At 37.1% G+C, this 20,640-nt stretch overlaps 1 protein-coding gene across 1 annotated transcript; it reads right to left on the bottom strand.

Annotated features, from left to right (window-relative positions):
* Positions 1 to 5,867: 5,867 nt before the first annotated feature.
* LOC127941633 (coronin-6-like) lies at positions 5,868 to 16,406 on the bottom strand. Its single transcript, XM_052536930.1, has 8 exons — positions 15,572 to 16,406; positions 10,848 to 10,901; positions 10,503 to 10,681; positions 10,345 to 10,464; positions 8,495 to 8,599; positions 8,273 to 8,418; positions 7,057 to 7,261; positions 5,868 to 6,336 (listed from the first exon to the last, which is right to left on the bottom strand). The coding sequence occupies exons 1-8, from the start codon at positions 16,404 to 16,406 to the stop codon at positions 6,160 to 6,162; spliced, it is 1,821 nt and encodes a 606-aa protein (XP_052392890.1). The 3' UTR covers positions 5,868 to 6,159.
* Between the last annotated feature and the right edge of the window lie 4,234 nt (positions 16,407 to 20,640).

Raw genomic sequence — 20,640 nt, 5'->3', positions numbered from 1 at the left:
ATAACTATTCAACAGTTTCTTCTCTTCAATGTCAGTTTGGAATGCCATGAGAGTGTGTAATAAATGGCATAATTGTTATTTATGGGTGAACTATCCATGCTTTTTTGTAGAAAGTTTAGCACTACCAATCTGGTAAGATCTTATAATACCACCTGCTTTTCTCACTCAGCATGTATAGGATCTATTCCAAGTAAAATCCTCCTGCTCCTCTTCAAATGTGAATTTATCGGAGGGAGTTGAGATTTGCCATCTTTTTGAACCTAAGATGGGCCTCGTCTTTTTCGGAGCAAGTTTGTTTTTGTTCTGGACAGCACGGCACTGGTGCAATGCCTCAGACCTCCATGACCATCTTCATGCATAAAGCTGCAAAGTCCTCAATGTTCTGTCACAGCCAGCAGGAAGTAAGGGCTATTATGAAAAAGGTGAAAGAAGAGGATCATCCTGGCTACACAAACCGCACTGGGACTGCCTCTTCTTATGCATCTCGCTTCATTGATAATCTGTGATCCGACTGCTTAGGAGCACAGAACATGAGCTCTTCCATATCTCTCAAGGATTTGCAGTGTAGAATTTTGTGGAATTCTTTTTTTCTTTTTTTGTGGTATTCTTTTGTGGAATGTTATAATTCCTAAAAATTATGACTATAGATTATGCAACTGCAAGTGATTGCAAGATTGTAATTAATGCTTTTAATTATGAATTGTCTCAAAGGGTTTGACATACTGTAAGTGCATTCAGCATAATGGCATAGGATAGCTGTTGAAGTGCATATGCAATTTTAAGAGTTTAGCATAGGACACAAAGTTGCATGAGCTAATTTTATAGTGTTTTTTTTTCCATTTGTCATTTTTTGGGTGAACTTTTCTTTAACCGAGGGGAGTCCAATCCTGCTTCTGGAGGGCCACTGATCCCTGATACACACCCGAACCACCTGATCAAGGTCTTTCTAGGCATACTGGAAACTTCCAGGTAGATGTTCTGAGGCAAGTTAGAGCTAAACTCTGCAGGACACTGGCCCTCCAGGACTGAGTTTGGACACACCTGCTTTAACCTGTACTTATGCAGCAGTAGATTCTGTAGTCCATAAAATTTTTGAGATTGTTGGTCTGTCTGACACAGCCCAATTCAGGGCCACAATACCTTTATCTTTAAGAGAAGGTAACCCTGTGTAAAGCAGACTCCACCGTGCAGTTCAGCGCCTTCCTTTTGTGGGCGATATGAGATTGCTAATTATCTGAAAATGAGTGTCCGCCTGAGGCCATCTTGCCAGCAGAGGTGGCTGGGCCAAAGTATAACAGTGTTTCTTTAGGTGGCTGACAAGGACAGTGGATTTACAGATCATTGTGACTTCAGGTTGACATTCTTCTGTGGATTCTGATACTGTAAAGCCTGGCAGTTTCAAGAGTCTATAGGCCATAGTACATATAGGTACAGTGACCCAACTTCTAAACATCTTTAGCATCTTTTAAGATGACAGATCAAGTTCTATCGATGAAATATCATAACCAGGACCAACAGCAGAGAAGGTAGCAGGCCGAGGAGTCCCAAATTGCTCTCAAATTTGTAACCTATAGGTCTATCCAAGGGCACAAGGAACCTTACCTTAACACCGAGGTTGGTGGACAATGGTTTCTCAAGTGAGCAAATGGAAAAACCTTTGCTTTGTTAAACCAAATTATCTGTTCTACTATTACTAGTGCATCAGCCTAAATGGACTTTCACCTCCTCCCCCTATCCATAGCAAACATCCATGCTCCCCCCTCCTTCAGAAATCATTAACGATACTTTAATCAACAGTCTGTTGTTAGCAATAGGAATAGCAGTTTAATGGAACTAATGGAGGTTTTGCCACTATGATGTCTGAGATTTAAGTAATTCTTTCCGTTACTGCCTTCAGAATCCACTTCAAGTGCTACAGAGGTGGAACGCATTGAAAGGGACCATTGATAGCTCACAATCTGAATAGGGAAGAGACCTTGAGGATACTGCACTCAAACCAGGACCATTTGTTCCCGAGTTGTTTATATAATAAAACTGTGCTAGCTGCACGGTCCTATAACTAAAAACTGAACAGAGACACTATTTGCTATGTGCCTAGAAATAAATAAGCAAGTTGCAGAGAGAGTAATTAACCATGTGTTGTGTGTGTCCGTGCATTTTTATAAGAAATTAACTATGTATTCAACACTGGCAACATTTTCTTGTAAATAAGTTTTATTCAAAACAAAGTACTCACGAATTATCCTCTACATAAACACAAAACAATGTCTTTGGCTTTTTCGTTTTATATATATATATATATATATATATATATATATATATATATATATATGTATGTGTGTGTGTGTGTGTGTGTGTGTGTGTGTGTGTATTTACATTTTGAAATGTTAAACAGAAGCCACATAAGCTTTAATTGTATTGGTCAAAGCTGGAAATTCAGAGGTGTGTAAAATGAGTTTAGTAATATTTTAATAGTTAATAATGTAAGCACTCTTACAAAGAGGGACAAATAGAGACAACTGTTGTTTATGCAAACATCCTTTTGCTTTTTATGTTAAATCATTAGATTAACTAGATTAACATTTGATATCTTTATATAAAGATTTCCAGGAGCCACCTGCCTTAAGGAAGTGTGTATTTATGTTGTCAAGCTTCAAGTTTCAAAAATGTGAAATAAAAATGGTGTAATACTAATACACACACCAACACACACATGCAGGTGCTGGTCTTATAATTAGAATATCATCAAAAAGTTGATTTATTTCACTAATTCCATTCAAAAAGTGAAACTTTTATATTATGTTCATTCATTACACACAGACTGATATATTTCAAATGTTTTTTTCCCCCCTTTTAATTTTGATGATTATAACTGTCAGCTTAGGAAAATCCCAAATTCATCATCTCAGAAAATTAGAATATAACTTGAGACCAATACAAAGAAAGGATTTTTAGAAATCTTGGCCAACTAAAAAGTATGAGCATGTACAGCACTCAATACATAGTTGGGGCTCCTTTTGCCTGAATTACTGCATCAATGCGATGTGGCATGGAGTCGATCAGTCTGTGGCACTGCTCAGGTGTTTTGAGAGCTCAGGTTGCTCTGATAGAGGTCTTCAATTCTTCTGCATTGTTGGGTCTGACATATCGCATCTTCTTCTTCACAGTACCCCATAGATTTTCTAAGGGGTTAAGGTCGGGCAAGATTGCTGGCCAATTAACAGGGATAACATGGTCCTTAAACTGGTAGCTTTGGCACTGTGTGCAGGTGCCAAGTCCCGTTGGAAAATGAAATCTTAATCTCCACAAAGTTGGTCAGCAGCAGGAAGCATGAAGTGCTCTAAAACTTCCTGGTATATAGCTGCGTTGACCTTGGACCTCAGAAAACACAGTGGACTAACACCAGCAGATGACATGGCACCGCAAACCATCACTGACTGTGGAAACTTTACACTGGACCTCAGGGGATTGTGTGCCTCTCCTCTCTTCCTCCAGACTCTGGGACCCTGATTTCCAAAAGAAAATGCAAAATTTACTTTCATCAGAGAACTTAACTTTGGACCACTCAGCAGCAGTCCAGTCCTTTTTGAAACGAGACGCTTCTGATGCGGTCTGTTGTTCAAGTAGTTTGACTTAAGGAATGCGACAGCTGAGACCCATGTCTTGCATATGTCTGTGCGTAGTGATTCTTGAAGCACTGACTCTAGCTGCAGTCCACTCATTGTGAATTTCCCCCTCATTTTTTTATTGGTTTTGTTTCACAATCCTCTCCAGGGTGCAGTTATCCCTATTGCTTGTACACTTTTTTTTACCACATCTTTTCCTTTCCTTCGCCTCTCTATTAATGTGCTTGAACACACTCTTTTGCAATTACCTTTTGTGTCTTGACCTCCTTGTGCAAAGTGTCAATGGTCGTCTTTTGGACAACTGTCAAGTCAGCAGTCTTCCCCATGATTGTGTAGCCTACTAGACTGAGAGACCATTTAAAGGCTTTGCAGGTGTTTTGAGGTAATTTGTTAAAGGGGGGGTGAAATGCTATTTCATGCATACTGAGTTTTTTATACTGTTAAAGAGTTGGATTCCCATGCTAAACATGGACAAAGTTTAAAAAATTAAGTTGTACGTTTGAAGGTTGTACGTTTTGTTCCAAAAATACTCCTTCCGGTTTGTCACAAGTTTCGGAAAGTTTTATTTGAGTATGGCTCTGTGTGACGTTAGATGGAGCGAATTTCCTTATATGGGTCCTAAGGGCACTTCTCCCGGAAGAGCGTGTGCTCCCGTAGAGCAGAGCACTGAGAGCACAGACATTCACTGATCAGAGCGAGAGCGAAATGTCACAGAAGAAGTGTGATTTTGGTTGCGAGGGCAAGACAACCCTGCACAGATTACCAAAAAAAAAAAACATTAAGGGACCTATTGAGTGAAAATGAGCATTTCACCTCCCCTTTAAAATTGTGACACCAGGTGTCTTCAATATTGAACCTTTCACAATATTCAAATTTTCTGAGATACTGAATTTGGGATTTTACTTAGTTGTTAGTTATAAACATGAAAATTAAAAGAAATAAACATATCAGTCTGTGTGTTATGAATGAATCTAATATACAAGTTTCACTTTTTGAGTGGAATTAGTGAAATGAATCAACTTTTTGATGATATTCTAATTATATGACCAGCACCTGTACACAATAATAAAAAATCTTCTGAAGCTATATGGTCTATATATAGTTTTGTATGAAGAACACACCAAAAGCAGTTATATTTAGTTATTTTCAGTTGTGCTGATGGCATAATGCATCTTGTGCTTGTTCCTCAGTGATCCTAAGTCTTCAGAACATTTAGAATATAGTGCACGAGTCACGGGCCACTTTTATGGTAGGTGTTTTTTTTTTTTTTTTTAGCTCCACAGCCCGAGTAATTACTCACATTCATTGTATGGAAAAGAGCAGCTTGGACATTCAGCAACAACTTCCATATCTACTAAAACATTAAACAATAGTTTGGAACAATATGAGGGTGAGTATATGAAGAATAATTTGGGTGAACTGATCCTTTAAGATAAAATGGCAGGATGTGATGTACAGAACTCTTAATATCAGCCTTAAATCTGAGGGAAATTGGTGCTCGTTCATGTGAGTGACTATTATATAGTAATATAGGTCATATAGTGGAGAGAAGCAATTGAATTAAAATCTGTACTTACTGTGTGAATCTGTATGAACACAAATTGTGTTTTGACTCGAAATTACATTGGCGACCACTTGCAGATTGCAGAACCACTCGCAGAAAAAAATCTAGTGCAAGGGAAATATTGAGTAGAAATCATCTTAACCTTAACTTATTTATTTTTATTTTTTGGTAGATTACAAGCTTCTTGTGGATCACCATTTTGATTTGCAGGATTTGCAGTCCCAAGCCAGAATTCCATTCATACATGATCTCTCATTCCCTGAATTGGATTCTTACTAGTAAATCGTGTGATGTGTGATCCACAGTCACTGATCTGTCATTATGTGCAAACCACAGAAACTTCATGAACCTAAAAAAAAAAATAGTATAATGTGAAAAGAACAGCAATCGATGACCTGAAAATTGTGTAGTGTTTTGGCGGAATTACTGAGCTCACTACTGTCCTGACATGTCATAGTCATAACGTAGATGTTGCTTTTCCAGAGCTGACCAAATAAGAGCTACATATGCTACCATCTGGTCCAAAGTCCTGGTCTTTATAATAAAGTATGTTCACACAGAGACTACCAAAGACACTGTGACTATTAACCACTACGGCTACATTTCTTCCGTCATTATTTGTCAGCATTTATGTTGAAAAAGCAGTGAGTACATTAAAGGATTTGTAAATCCTAAAATTAAGGTGGTTTTGCCTACCTTTTGCATGCTGACATAAATTCTTCCTGATATGATTCCTTAAGCATTTAACGAATATAGCTTACTGTATATTGTGTACTACTACACAATATTAACAATTTCTCTACAAAGTGCCTTTGCCAAATTAACTCTCCTAATTCTCCAAAATCTAACTACCGTATAGGTGATTTATTCACATGTAAAAAAAGCCTGTGAAGTCAAGAAATCACTTGGTGGTACAGCCAGTTGAACCGGAGTTACGGTTGTTGCCTTATCTGTGCTCGTACTTTAGTTTTAAGGGGTTAGCAGTGAATTGGGGTGTGCATTGGATGAGTTAGCTTTATTCAGACTGCCATTAGTGTACTTCGAGAGCTTATTCTCTAAATCACAGAAACAGATTCGTTTCTCCTGAGAGAGAACTGTGGCCTTCAGATTTTGGACCTCCTCAACAAGCTTCTCCAACAACTGAGGCTAGAGTTTGAAAGAGACTGAGAGAAAGCAAAGGAGAAGATGGCAGTTGGAAAGAGGAAACAGAAGAGAGAAGAATAGTGACAGTAGAATAAGGATGAATAAAAGCAAAAAAATAGAGGGAAAAGAGCAAGTCAAGGACAGGTTTAATTAGGAAATAAAAAGATATGTTGAGCTTCTAGGGATGGGAATCAAAAGGAAATTAATGATTCAGATTCAGATTACACTTCCATTTATTCACTTACACTGTGGTTTCCACAATTCAATTCTTCAAAGTACCACATTTCAAAAAATATTAGGTACAACTGTCAGGTGTCGCCAACTTACTGATTCAGTAGTATTTAGTGATAGTGTGAGTTATTTCGACAGTTTCATTAAAAGAACCAGATCAGTCATTAATTTGTGATTTAAGCTTATACACTGTATTAATTATATAATTTGGTGGTGCTTTTTTCATAGTATCAGACATCAAGCTACAGCTTAAACATACATATGCCGTAGCATTATAGATTAAAAAAAAAAACACAGAAAACATTGTTAGGGTATGTTTTTATAATGTTCCAATGTGTTTTTTTTTTTAAATTATTATTATTGTTTTTAAAAGTAACCGAATCTGAATAAAATTCCTAGCCATATTTGCTTCTTGAGAAATTTCAGAAAAGGAGGTGATAAAGGAACAAAAGCTTTGAAAGAGACCAAGGATAACCAACATATTCTACTTACGGGCAAACTACTTCCATCTATGACAGACATGCTTTTACGTGTTGAAGGCCTGGTGTCTAGAACATTCTTCTTGGCCACCTTTAGCTCTCTACTCTTTGGAGGAACATAGCCATCCCTCATGGACACTAATGTGGGGTCTGCATCTTGTCCGTCCATCCATTCTTCAGGTTCCAGAGCTGGCTCTGGGCCTGCTGTGTCTGGGTACAAAAGAAAGAGAAAAAAATAATTTTTACATACTTTCTAAAAAAAAAAAAAATTATTTTACATACTTCATCATATATTCAGTTTTGTTGGATTTGTGTTAATATAATCTATAAGGAATAATAAAAGTTTCAGAAATGCTCAGTGTGAATGTTTAGAATACAATACACAAAATGTCAGAGGATTGCACACCTCTGGAGCAACTAGGGGTTGAGTGTCTTGCTCAGGGACACATTGGTATCTCACAGTGGATTCGAACCCGGGTCTCTCACACCAAAGGCATGTGTCTTATTCACTGCGCCAACACCACCCCATTTTTCTTTTTTTTTCAAAGCCATCTCTCCAAGGCTGCATTTATTTGATACAAAAACTAAAAACATTAAAAACATCAAAATTGTGAAATAGTATTACAATTTAAAATAACTGTTTTCTGTTTTAATATAATTTAAAATGTAATTTTAAGTGTTCCTTTAGCTCAAGTAGTAGAGAGTGGTAGAGCATTGTGTTACCAAGCGCAAGGTTTGGGGTTCGATTCCCCGGAAGCACGATAGGTAAAAACTGATAGCCTGAACTAAGATAAAAGCGTCTGCTAAATGCATAAAATTTACACTTAAATGTATTTATTCCTGTGCTGGCAAAACAGATTTTTCATTACTCCAGTCTTCAGTGTCACATGATCATTTTGAAATCATTCTAATATGCTGATTTGGTGCTTAAAAATATCTCTCATTATCCATACTGAAAATATTTGTGCTGCTTAATATTTTTGTGGATACTTTTTTTTTTTCGTCAGGATTTTTTGATGAATAGAAAGCTCAGTAACAGTATACTGTATATTTATTTGAAACACAAATCTTTTGTAACATTACAAATATCTGTCACTTTTCATCTATTTAATGTGTCCCTGCTAAATAAAAGTACAAATAAATCTCACTGACCCAATGGTATTTCTGTATACCACATTTAAGTAACTAACACATATCCAAATTAACCAGCATAACCATGCAAATCTGACCTGGCAATCTCACACTTGCTGACGTCCACTCCTCTCTTGGGCATGAAGCCCATTCCTCTCTGTGGTTCCTTGCTACTGAATTTGCTGATGTAATGCACATAGGGACGCTCCTCTGTGATCTCAAAATACCGAATACTGCTGTCACCCTGTGGAGACATGGAAACAACTTTACAGCACCAGCCTGAGTATGATAGCAAATGGAGATGAAACATGGAGTCATACCTTGCCGCTGAGAAACACAATGCTAGTGTCTGGATCATAAAAAGCCAATAAAACTCCATTACTTGTGTCCAACTCCAACAGTGCTATGGGCTCTTCAAAATTAGTCTAAATGATGACAGGAATGAACACTATCAGTGATATGAAAGAAAACCCCTGCAGTGAAATAAAACTGATCAAATTATAGAAAAATGAATGGAATAAAATCAATAAAATGAATAATTAATTAGCCTTGAATCGATATATGAACATTTTGTCACCATTTAATCACCCTCATATTGTTCCAAACACATAAAACTTTAATTAATTGAGACTCAAATAAAGGTATTTCAGAGTAACCTGAGAGATTACATTCTGTCCACTGATAGTCCAGGTAATCAAATATTGGAATATCCAAAAATGCCACAAAGGCATTATAAAAGTAAACCTTTTGAAGAGATATGATCACATATGGCAAACAACAAGCTCAAACATGTATGTGTTACACAGGATAATCAGTGAGGTTTGTTTTAGCATGTGAGACACATACAGGCTTCCATGTTTACCTTATTTTATGTGCTCTATGTATGTGTGATTATATGTGAATAAAATCCTGTAAAGTTATCATATCTCTTCATAAGACTTGGATTACACCACTCAGTTCAATTATTTTTTATAATGTTTTTTTATTTTATAATGGATCTTCAAAGTTTCAGGCACCTGTTCCCTCAATGGAGTGACAGAAATTTCTCAGGTTTCACAAAATATATTTAAAGGGGGGTGAAATGCTCGTTTTCACTCAATATCCTGTTAATCTTGAGTACCTATAGAGTAGTACTGCATCCTTCATAACTCCAAAAAGTCTTTAGTTTTATTATATTTATAAGAGAAAAATAGTCTGTACCGATTTTTCCCGGAAAAACACGAGCGCCTAGAGGCGTGACGTGTGGGCGGAGCTAAAGAATCACGAGCGCCAGTAGGCTTTTGCTTTGAGAGCGTTTGGAAGCTGTGACACAGATCCAGAGGCTGAAATTTAACAAGAGCAGCATCAGCAAAGGCTTCTCTATGTGGTATGTACTGAAACCTTATATATTTGCTTAGCGGTTTTGGGAAATGAAAAGTTCCACTTTATGTCGCCTTTTTTTTATTTTTTAAGCTGTACGTTACATGTGGAAAGTGCAGTTTGATGACAACATCGCATGTTGATATAACAACACTGAGATATTTGAAGCAGTTTTACTCACCGCATGCGGTTCCAACACACGATCGTGACCCTTTTTCGTTGGGACTGCATTATCCTTAAGAAATAAACGATGTGCAATCCGAAATGCAGGGAACAAACAAAAACACTTGCACAACTCCGTTGATGCTCTGTAAAAATAAACTCCATCAACTGGTCCCTTAATGCTGTTTCTCTTTTGGAAATCTGTGCTGGGTTGTCTTGCCCTGGCAACCAAAAACACACTCCTTTTGTGACTTTTCGCAACGCTCTCGCTCTGATCAGGCTGTGCTCAGCCTCTCAGTGCGCTGCTATACCGGAGCGCGCGCTCTTCCGGCAGAAGTTCCTTAGAACCCATATAAGGAAATTCCGCTCCATCTAACGTCACACAGAGCCATACTCGAAAAAAACTTTCCGAAACTTGTGACAAACCGGAAGAGGTATTTTTGGAACAAAAATACTCCTTCAAATGTACAACTTAATTTTTGAAACTTTGTCCATGTTTAGCATGGGAATCCAACTCTTTAACAGTGTAAAAAACTCAGTATGCATGAAATAGCATTTCACCCCCCCTTTAAATTTGTGTCGAAGATTAGCCAAAGCAAACTAGGTATGGAATAGTATGAAGGTACGTAAATGAACTATCCTTCATTACCGGATCCCACAGGCCAAGCTCTCTCTGACTCATCCGGGTGAAACCTGTGGTGAAAATGTTGCCCTCTCTGGTAAAAATGGCTCTCATTGGCCGGATACCCTCATGTGGGGACAGTCTTTCCTACAGAAGAAAACAATGTGTATTATGTCCAAGTTTACCACAACCACCTCGTTTTTCCGGGGATTGCATACTCGAAGGCGAAGATCCTTGCAAGTGGTACAAAACAGACTACCATTGTAGTTCCAACTGATGTTATAAATGAGATCAAGATGGTCATCCATTGTCATCAAGGGTTCTCCAGTGCCCACATTCCAGATGATGATCAGATTATCACCGCCTGAAACAAAATCACACTGAATGGAAACCATCTACATTGTGGGACAAAGGCTTTCCAATGCTTCTAATTTATTTCCCATGAAATTAATTATTCTTATTGTAATACACTTGTGTATCTGTTTAATGTAATAAGTTGGCGTCTATTAAAAAGGAGTATTGTTCTTAACCTGCAGTAAGGAGTATGTTGCGGGCAGTGGGGTGCCATTTGATGATGCCACACACTACTCACACTTAATCAAGCCTGAGGATGGCTGATTGAATACAATGTTCCTAATTAACTTTTTTTAATGATACTAGTTGTATACATTGTATATTAATTTTGTTTACATTTTTCTGTAGTAACATAATATGGTAATTAAACAAAAATGATCAATTAGCCAAAAAAAAAGCATTTGGTGTATTTTCCAATCATCTTTGTTTCATTTACAACTTCAAACCATATATATTTCTTCATATATCTGGTTTAGATAGATAGATCAGGTTACACAGTCTGGGTATACCTATATATTGGCTTGAAGATAAGTTGTATCATTCCTTTGGTATCAAGTGAGCACAGCAGCAATGCCAGCACAGATGACAGCTGCACTTAACCTCTTCTAACAGCAGTGCATGCCATTCATGTTTGGAATGTAATGTTAAGTAATAGCAGTTATAGCATCCACATATTATAATCCCCACATCGTCTATCTTAACTCTGGGGAAATGCATCCCACATCCATTTTAAATAGATTAAATAGTACTTTCAGCATTTATACTCATATTTAAAATGTCTGAATGACATCGCAATAGATATAAAACAAACCAAATGATATCTGCAAGCAAATACTTCTAGAGCTTTTCCAGTAGCAACTTCACTGTGCTGAGCCTTGTAAGTAAATTAAAAAAATAATTACAAGGAAACTTACATTTTAAAGAAGAAAGACTATATATTTATTTATTTTGCAAAATGTACTGCAATTATCTGCGATTAATTTTTTTTTTTTAACAGTGTATTGTTTTATCATTTTAACTTTTCGTGAAATTCTTTTTCTTGAAAGAGGAGCTTATGTTTCCTTTATTAAAGAAAAATGTAAAAATGGGTGGGGGGGGGGGGGGGTATAAGTCATGCTACGAAAGCACTGTATAACTGATATAGGACTATGTTTTATTTATTTTTCCTTTAATTCAAAACAATTCTAAACATGCTTAATATATCAGGAAATATCTCGATTCTCAAACGTGAAAGTAAACGCGTTTTGCACCTTTATAGATTGTTATTTGATCAATATATGGAAAAGTAGTGTAATCTATTAAGTACACATAATACCCCGACTTTTTACTTAAGTGCCATATAATATTTTCAATATGACTGAATTTGCATTTAATGTAAATTTTAATAACAATATTGTAAGTTACTTATTTTAACACTTTCATTTTACAGAGAATTTACAGAGAATTTACATTATCAAAGAACATTTTCATTCAGTCTAGACAGAGTTCAGGCACTCTCAAAAACTACCATTACAATCACTGAAGCACTTTACATTACATTATGCACAGGATTTCTCTCTCTCTCTCTCTGAAGAAAGAATTCGCTAAATAATTCAGTCAGAGAGAAAGTGAACAAAAACACCGCGTTTCATGATGACTCTTCTGCACGTCTCCGATTGACCATTGCATTTATAAGCACAACAGAATCGTTTCTGATTGGTTATCATGAAGCGTTATACGAACGTGTCTGTATCTGGCTCAGCGCCAGCCAGCGAACACAGATTTGAATTTAGCATTGAATTTGGAAGCTGCATTTAAAATCCACCTTGCTCAGAAATCTCTGAATGGGCTACCTTGATTCTACCTCAAACAGCACACTAACGTTACTCTACACTACAGGCTACCCACGATATAAACAACATATCTGCATGTTCTCACATCACGTCGTTCTTGTAAAATAATAATAAGTAAATAAATATCAAAATCACTTCGCTTCCGCGGTGTTGAAAATATCCTTTGGCAATTAAAAAATGCACGCGCGGCGTGACGAATCTTCCCGGACGTCGTCAGGTAAAAAAGGTCATCATGTGGGTCATCTTATTGACGGCTAAATTATTATTCAGAAATTTTACTAAAATTTAGATTGGGCATGGGCAGGCATTCACAAAAGGGTACGTAATGACAAAAAAAAAAAAAAAAAAACCTCAAGTTTTGAAAGACTAGGGGCTTTAGCTACATTGTATCGCTAAACTCATATCTTACATTAAAATTTTTTTTAATACATTAAAAAATGTTTTTAATATTTTTATTTTTATGTTTGAGCTTATATGTATCTCTATTATCATAACAGTCTTGAGTGATTCTGATTCATGAACAGTAAACTTTGACGTGTCAGCTTTGTGAAAAAATGTTGATTACAGGTATGTATCTAGTCAGAAAGAATCATGAGCAGAAACCTTTTTATTTTGGGTATGTCATTTCTGTCTCCATGCCAAAAAATAGCCGTGGGCCCCTATATTCATCACCACCTTTCACCCCACTAGCGACAGCCCTGCTTATAACTATAGGATTACTAACTAGAAATTCAAATTAATGTTCAATCATAATGTTAAATGTAAAATTTGCTTGCCATATTTTATAGTCAGTGCTGTCGTGTTGGGATATTTCGCTGTCCGGTGACAGGGTTATAGAATGCAGTGAGAGCACACACTGAGATCAGGTGGTTGTGAGCATGCAGCATAAACCCTGGCATTTAACACCCTTGATTTAAGCATACATAAATTGTATATACAATCAATCCTACAGATTCAGTCAGGCAATACTTTTGCTGTAGTCCCCTGCCATTTGTCGATACCCTCTCAACAGCTTGTTGTAGCTTTCATGAAATAATGTACATTGCAAAAACCATTATGTCAGGTTTAAGTTAAATTATTATCTATCACTACACAATCCTCACTATATTTGGTCTATTAGGACTGATCAGGTGTGCAGAGATGTTCAGCTTTTAAAGTGTAGCAAGCATCAGTTAAACATGATCTGTGTCCTTAACAATAAGAACCTACCATCTCCATCTCCTACAGACTGGACCAATAGAGAGTGGACTAACAATATATAATCACATACTTTTAGAGATTTTTTAGAGGTTTTAGAGATGAGAATATCTAGAAATATAATGTTTGGGAATAATAATAATAATAATGAATAATAATAATAATAACATTTCCCACAAAACAAAAAACTGTTTTATAGTTGTGGGAACCTGGTCAAAAATACACCAACAAAAGTATTTTTGTAAATTTACTTTAATTGTCACAGTTTAAGCAATATAAAAAGATTAAATATTTTTCCAGTCTTGCGACAAACAGAAAGACATTTCAGTTTTCTTTCTTTTTTGCACAGCACAACACCCTCACAAGCAACTCTAAATATATACTTTTGCAAACATGCTTCCAGAATACAAACCACAGTAAAAAAAAAAAAAAGACAATAATAAAAAGTGTACATTAAAATCCACCATGTCTCCTCTTTTTTGTTGTCTTTAACAAAACAGAAAATGCTGAAGGAAGAAACTGGACCAAAGTTGAAAACAGACAGAGAATACATACACTCATATTAAAGTATACATATTATACACATTCACAAAATATACATACACACACTGAGGCCCATAAACTCTACATTCTAGAAGTACCACAGAACCCATTCCCAACAACATGCACACACACAATCACCAACATGCACACACGCAATCTCATATCTGTAATAATTTTAGACACACAATTACATGTCATTCAATTCTGAATGCATTTATACATACTCATCTATGGCTCTCCTGCAACCCTTAAAAAACACATGCTCACTTTCTTTATCTTTTTTTCTTTCTTTCTCTTTCTCTCTCTCTCTCTCACACACACATACACTTCGAGAATACATTTCAGCAATGTAAAAAATGAAATGGTAATGTATTACCATACTAAGCAAAGAATGACCTGGTAGACACTGTGCAAAAAGTATATCAGTTATAACATTTCATTGTTCCTCAAGCTATTTTTTTCCTACTCAAATGATAGGTCAGGATTACATGATTTCTATTCCATGGGCCATCAACCCCACCAAAAACATTCAAATCACATTGTGCTTTAAAATATCCACATTGTTTGATTTCCAGTTGGATAAGGCCCACTGAGGTATGCGTGGCAATTTAAACAAATAGTTTCACCCAAAAATAATTCTGTCATTATTTCCCACCCTCATGTCAACTGAAATCTGTACAACTTTGTTTTATCTGTGGAAAAACAAAACATTTTGTATAACATTATTGTCCAAACAATGAAAGTCAATGGGGTCCATAATCTGTTATTTTAGACCCCACTGAGAATAAACAGAAGAAAAAGTCATATAGGTCTGGATATCCATGAGGGTGAGTAAATGACATAATTGTCATTTTTGGGTGTGCTACCTCTTTAATCACAAACTAAACATGGCAGGCACAAACAAGCATACACTCACACACAGAAAAAAAAAGTCACATAGTGTGGTAAGGGTTTAGTCCATTTCTTCAGGCTCTGCAGCGGATGTGTTCTCCCATATCGTTGGCATGTTTCCACAGGTATCAAGGCAGAAGCAGGTAATGGGGCGTAACCTGCATCCTCCTGTGCATGATCCTGCCTCCAAAACTGACTGGAGGGTGGGGAAAGTGGCAGTGGCATGGGCATGACATCATAGTGAATATATTTTGTGTCTTCAGTCTCATCATTATTCTTCTTGCTTGTCCAAGCATATGAGATTGAGTGGAAGAAATAGGAGAGGCAGAAGAGCAAGGGACAGCAGGAGTCCAATGGTGCAATACCTTCTTTTTTGAGGTATCATCACTAAAAAAGTGGGCACGCAGAGAGTATGGCAGGACTTAAGTCAAGCTCACTCAGGTCAACAGGCGAGAGCTCCAAAGACCCAAGTTTGGCTAATGAAGCAGAGCACTTCATTATTGAGGGTGGAGTCAGACCAGCCTGCCGGATCTGAGCCTCCACCTCTTTGGTCCTCTCTCGCGCAGCCTGGCCCTTTCTTTGCTCCCTCATGGACCACGGTTGGCTGAGCCGCCTGTCTGAGCAGCCACTTACCTGCAAGAGAAATGCCCCGAGCTCTTTCAGGGTCTCCCAGGTTTCCCTCATGTCTTTAGGACAGCATCCCGTTGGACAATTAGAGTCTGTGTAACTCTCCTGCTTGGTGATTCCCTCTAGCTGTAGAACCCTGGCCAGAGACGAGCTAGATGAAATGGAATGGTTTTGTCTTAAGTGTGTGAGGCCAGTGTTCATGCACTCTCCTTCCCTGAGTTGTCTCTCGCACTTTCTTCCCATTCTGTCCTCATCAGCTGAAAGACTCTTGTCTTTCTCTACTTTGCCCATATTGTTCTGAGGCTGGTGATGGTGTGTAGACACAGTGCTTGAATCAGGTGTGAGGTGTGTGTGAGATGAGGTCTCCTCCGTTTTCTCTCTGCTGCTGGTGTTGACGGGGAAGTGTCCCGAGGACACCAGTGCCACTGATGAGACCTGCTTGATCTTCTGCTCAAGCTCCCTGGTGGTTCGACGCACAGTATCCTTTGGCCAGTCACTTTGCTGGTCCTTCCCATGCTCCACCTCCTCCTTTTCAGCTTCCACTGATGTGGCTTGTGTAAACTCCTCTTCCTCACTGATGCTACTGGAAACAAGTTGGCTGGTAGGAGGAGGGGGAGGGGTTACACTGTGCTGTATGGAATCCATTTCTGAAACTATATTATGGACTGAGACACTGCAGCTCTCCTGTAGCAGAAAAACAGGGACATGGTGTGGTTATTTATATTGAATATGTACCTTCATTATTTTCTGATTTAAAGGTAAAGTTCAGCTTTGATACTAGGGTATTTGAAAGTTGACAATGATTCACTATGTAGCTGCTATGGTATTCTGGGTGATGGAATACATTTCTGTGCATCAAAAGAAAGCCATGTGACTTTGCATCAATGAGTTGTGTGACTTAATATGTCTTTCAGAAAAGAAAAGAAAACACGTTTATCTGGTCATTTTGAAATAGAGGAGCCAATGCATGTCAAATAACTAGCCTCCCAGAAATGAGCATAAGATATTATGCTGTCTAGAGCTAGCAAGCTGGAAGTTCTTCAGAGTGTTCTAACCTGTAAGAAATTATTACATTTTAAATTTATTTATTTTACATTTTTTATTTATTACATAAATTATATTTAGTAAACAGCCACAGTAGCCTTTGCAGTGATTCCAACTTCCATTGGCATTGATATTTTGAACCAATTTTCCATGAAGTCGCAACTTTGTTCTCTTGAGCACATCTGATGGAAATGTTCTTTTACTTGTTTTTGAGATTGGGCGTTTCGATTGCTTTTTTCAAATAGATTAAATTTGTAACTTGCATGAAAAAATAGCTATTGTTAAAAAAATATATATTAAGATAATATATGATTGGTGTACTTTTAGTTTAAACGGGAAGATTAAACCGAAACAGGAAAAATCTTTTTTTCCATCAAAAAATTACACATTTCACCTTTTACTCTAATTGTGCATGAAAACTGATTGCAACTGCAGCAGACTGATCAGCACCATTACAGTTGAAGGATCCCATGCAAAATTTGTCATCAACAGTGGGTGCCAGTGTGATAATATATTTTTGGGTGAACTATGCCTTTAAGAAATTAATTAAACACAATTACAGCATTGTAAGGTTAAACTTACATTTCACCAAAAATTCTGTCATTATTTACTTACCCTCAAGTTGTTCCAAACATGCACAGGGGTTAAAGCAAAAAAAAAAAATCCTGAGCCTGAACTTTTTTCCGGGGACGGGGCATGGGCAGCACATGTAAAGCATACAATGACTGTGACCATTTTAACATTTGAAAGGATACTATGGCAAAGTTATTGCTTTCTTTATTGCTGATTTTCTTTTTCATGGATATATGATTGATCTGCAGAATGAAAGCTGTATCATACACTTAGAAAATTATGAGCTATATCATCGCTTACTGACACTAGGGGTGTGACAATACACTTAGCTAATGAGATGAGACAAAGTACAAATACTTGGTTCACTAGAATGTATCAATATTTTAATACTGTTTTTAAGAAGTTTTCAATAAAATGTTTGTCTTTTTATTACAAAAAGTAAAACAATGCAGTTGTATTTAGAAAAATTTTAACTAATCTATGGCTGTAACTAATGATTCTTTTGGTAATCAGTTAATCTACTGATTATTTTGACAACTGAGTAATCCTATTTTTTTTTTTGTAACAAACAGACCTAAGTGAAAACCGGGCTTTAGTATGACTATTTATATATAAACTAACAATGAGGCAATAATAATTGGCTCAAATAAAACATCAAAACCAAGAAATTACAAGATTGTATTGAACAACACTGTTAAAAAACATGATATAATATGCCTATATATAACATGAATATAACTTAAAGGGTAACTAAACCCCTGGTCAGACCCTGACTCCACCCACTAGCAAGATTTGAAAAGTGCTAAATAGTGGGCAGAGCACAGCAGAGATAGAGGGGATGAACCGAGGGCGGGGCTGAGCGTGTGGGGCGTGAACCTGAGACCTGTAGTGACGGATTAATTGACAGCTGCTGTCAGAGTCGTTAAAATGGAGAGTGACTGTAGTGACGCAAGTGGGTTTGCAAGAGCGTTCATTTGAAGTAGAGGACTTTTCTCCCCCACCTTCACCTGAAGTGGAGGATATGTTGAGGTGTCTGTGGCTTGAGCCATATCAATCCGAGCCGCTCAAACTGCGCTCTTAACTTCCGCACCGCGACGCTTTTCAGCGCGAGCTGTGTGGAGAAGCCCATTTCCACCTCCATTGCGTTGGAGAAGCAATCTCTTCTGCAAAAAAATGCATTTTAAACACTCCAGCTCTAGGCGGGAACTCGCGGTCTTTCAGGCCAAGTTCATGCAACCACTGGCGCCTAATTTTAAAGTCTGCTGGAAAACTATGCAGTCCAGCAGTGCTGTCGCAACACAACACATACGTACCACCCTGACCACTGTACTAAATACAGATAAATCTATGCCAACTTGAAGCTATCCTAACAATACTATGCTACTAACTATGCTTCAAACAATACTAACGTTACACTAACAACTATGCTAATTGACTATATAGGCTACACAAAATAATCTAAATAACTATATAAATGCTATGCTAAATAGATGCTATCATAGTCTATTCTGGTCGTTTTCAATACTCGCAATTCCAACTCCTGACTCACTACAGTGATTTTGACGAAACAAGATGGTTTTATAATGCTAAGGGTGTGGTAGCTCGTACCAAGGGGCGTGGTTTGCTGGAAACTGCTTACGTCACCTGCCACCGCTTACGTCACTTGCCACCACAACATCCAATAGGAAAAATCAACTGCAGTAGCAACCATTCAACCTGAAGAGGGCAGCACTCAGACGTTTTTACACCATATATTGTAGAATTAAAACACTTTATACTCAAATGTCAAAAAAGTTACTCGAATCAATGAACAGCAATAATAAAGCCCCATTCTTACAGATTATTAACTAAAAAAAGTTGGTTTAGGGTTTAGTTAATCTTTAAGTACATTATGTATTAAAACAAATACCTGCAGAGGGCGCCAACGGCCTGGTGACGTTTCACTTTACAGCTTGATTAAACAATGTTTAAATCCATTCAATTTTAATATTTGGCCATGTGTAGAAACATTTATTTTGAAATCGTGATGTACAATACAATGGCATATTTAGACATAGGTTGATGTATCTGCTGTATTGGCAAAGGTTTATAAATGATTTACGTTACAAATCTAGGGAGATAATGCACAGTTTTTCCAGATTACATTAAGCAATTAAAATTCACAGCGTATACAGAGGAAGAGTTTAGCCCCTTTTACACATACAGTCTTTACTGGTAAATTACTGGTAAAGTTACCATTAATAGATCATGTGTGAACAGGACATTTCAGAAATCCCTGTAAATATGTTTTGGCAATCATATCATTCTTATGGAGATGACATGATTACTCTGAGCTGTTTACAAAGCTCCGCTGCTTTATAATAAGATTTTCTATGTAAATACGCGCTAGATGGATATATTAGACCATTTCGCTTCACAGCTTTTTGTCGCGCTTCTCCATTCATAGGGCTGCGACTGCAATTGCATACTATTATGCTCGTCTCGTGTTTATAAGGCTACTAATGTTAGTTTTGTTGAGAGTGAAAGCTGCACCTCCATACCACTGGTAGGCGACCGCATGGACTCAAAAGTGATATTTTAAGATTTTATTTTATTTTTATTTTATGTAGAATGAGAATATCTAGAAATATAATGTTTGGGAAAATAATAATAATAATAATACATAATAATAACATTTCCCAGGATTAAACGCTGCATGCCGGAAATCCGGCACGGTGCCGGAGAACTTTAAGCCCTGCACTATAAGTTGAACCTAAGTATAAGTCGCATCAGTCCAAAAATACGTCATGACGAGGTAAAAAAAACATATATACAGTATTGTTCAAAATAATAGCAGTACAATGTGACTAACCAGAATAATCAAGGTTTTTCGTATATTTTTTTATTGCTACGTGGCAAACAAGTTACCAGTAGGTTCAGTAGATTCTCAGAAAACAAATGAGACCCAGCATTCATGATATGCACGCTCTTAAGGCTGTGCAATTGGGCAATTAGTTGAATTAGTTGAAAGGGGTGTGTTCAAAAAAATAGCAGTGTGGCATTCAATCACTGAGGTCATCAATTTTTGAACATGCATTTGAAAGCTGAGGAAAATGGGTCGTTCAAGACATTGTTCAGAAGAACAGCGTACTTTGATTAAAAAGTTGATTAGAGAGGGGAAAACCTATAAAGAGGTGCAAAAAATGATAGGCTGTTCAGCTAAAATGATCTCCAATGCCTTAAAATGGAGAGCAAAACCAGAGAGACGTGGAAGAAAACGGAA

Source organism: Carassius gibelio, chromosome A21 (assembly GCF_023724105.1).
Source record: "Carassius gibelio isolate Cgi1373 ecotype wild population from Czech Republic chromosome A21, carGib1.2-hapl.c, whole genome shotgun sequence".
Lineage (NCBI taxonomy): Eukaryota > Metazoa > Chordata > Actinopteri > Cypriniformes > Cyprinidae > Carassius > Carassius gibelio.
This window is presented reverse-complemented; position numbering and strand designations above follow the sequence as displayed.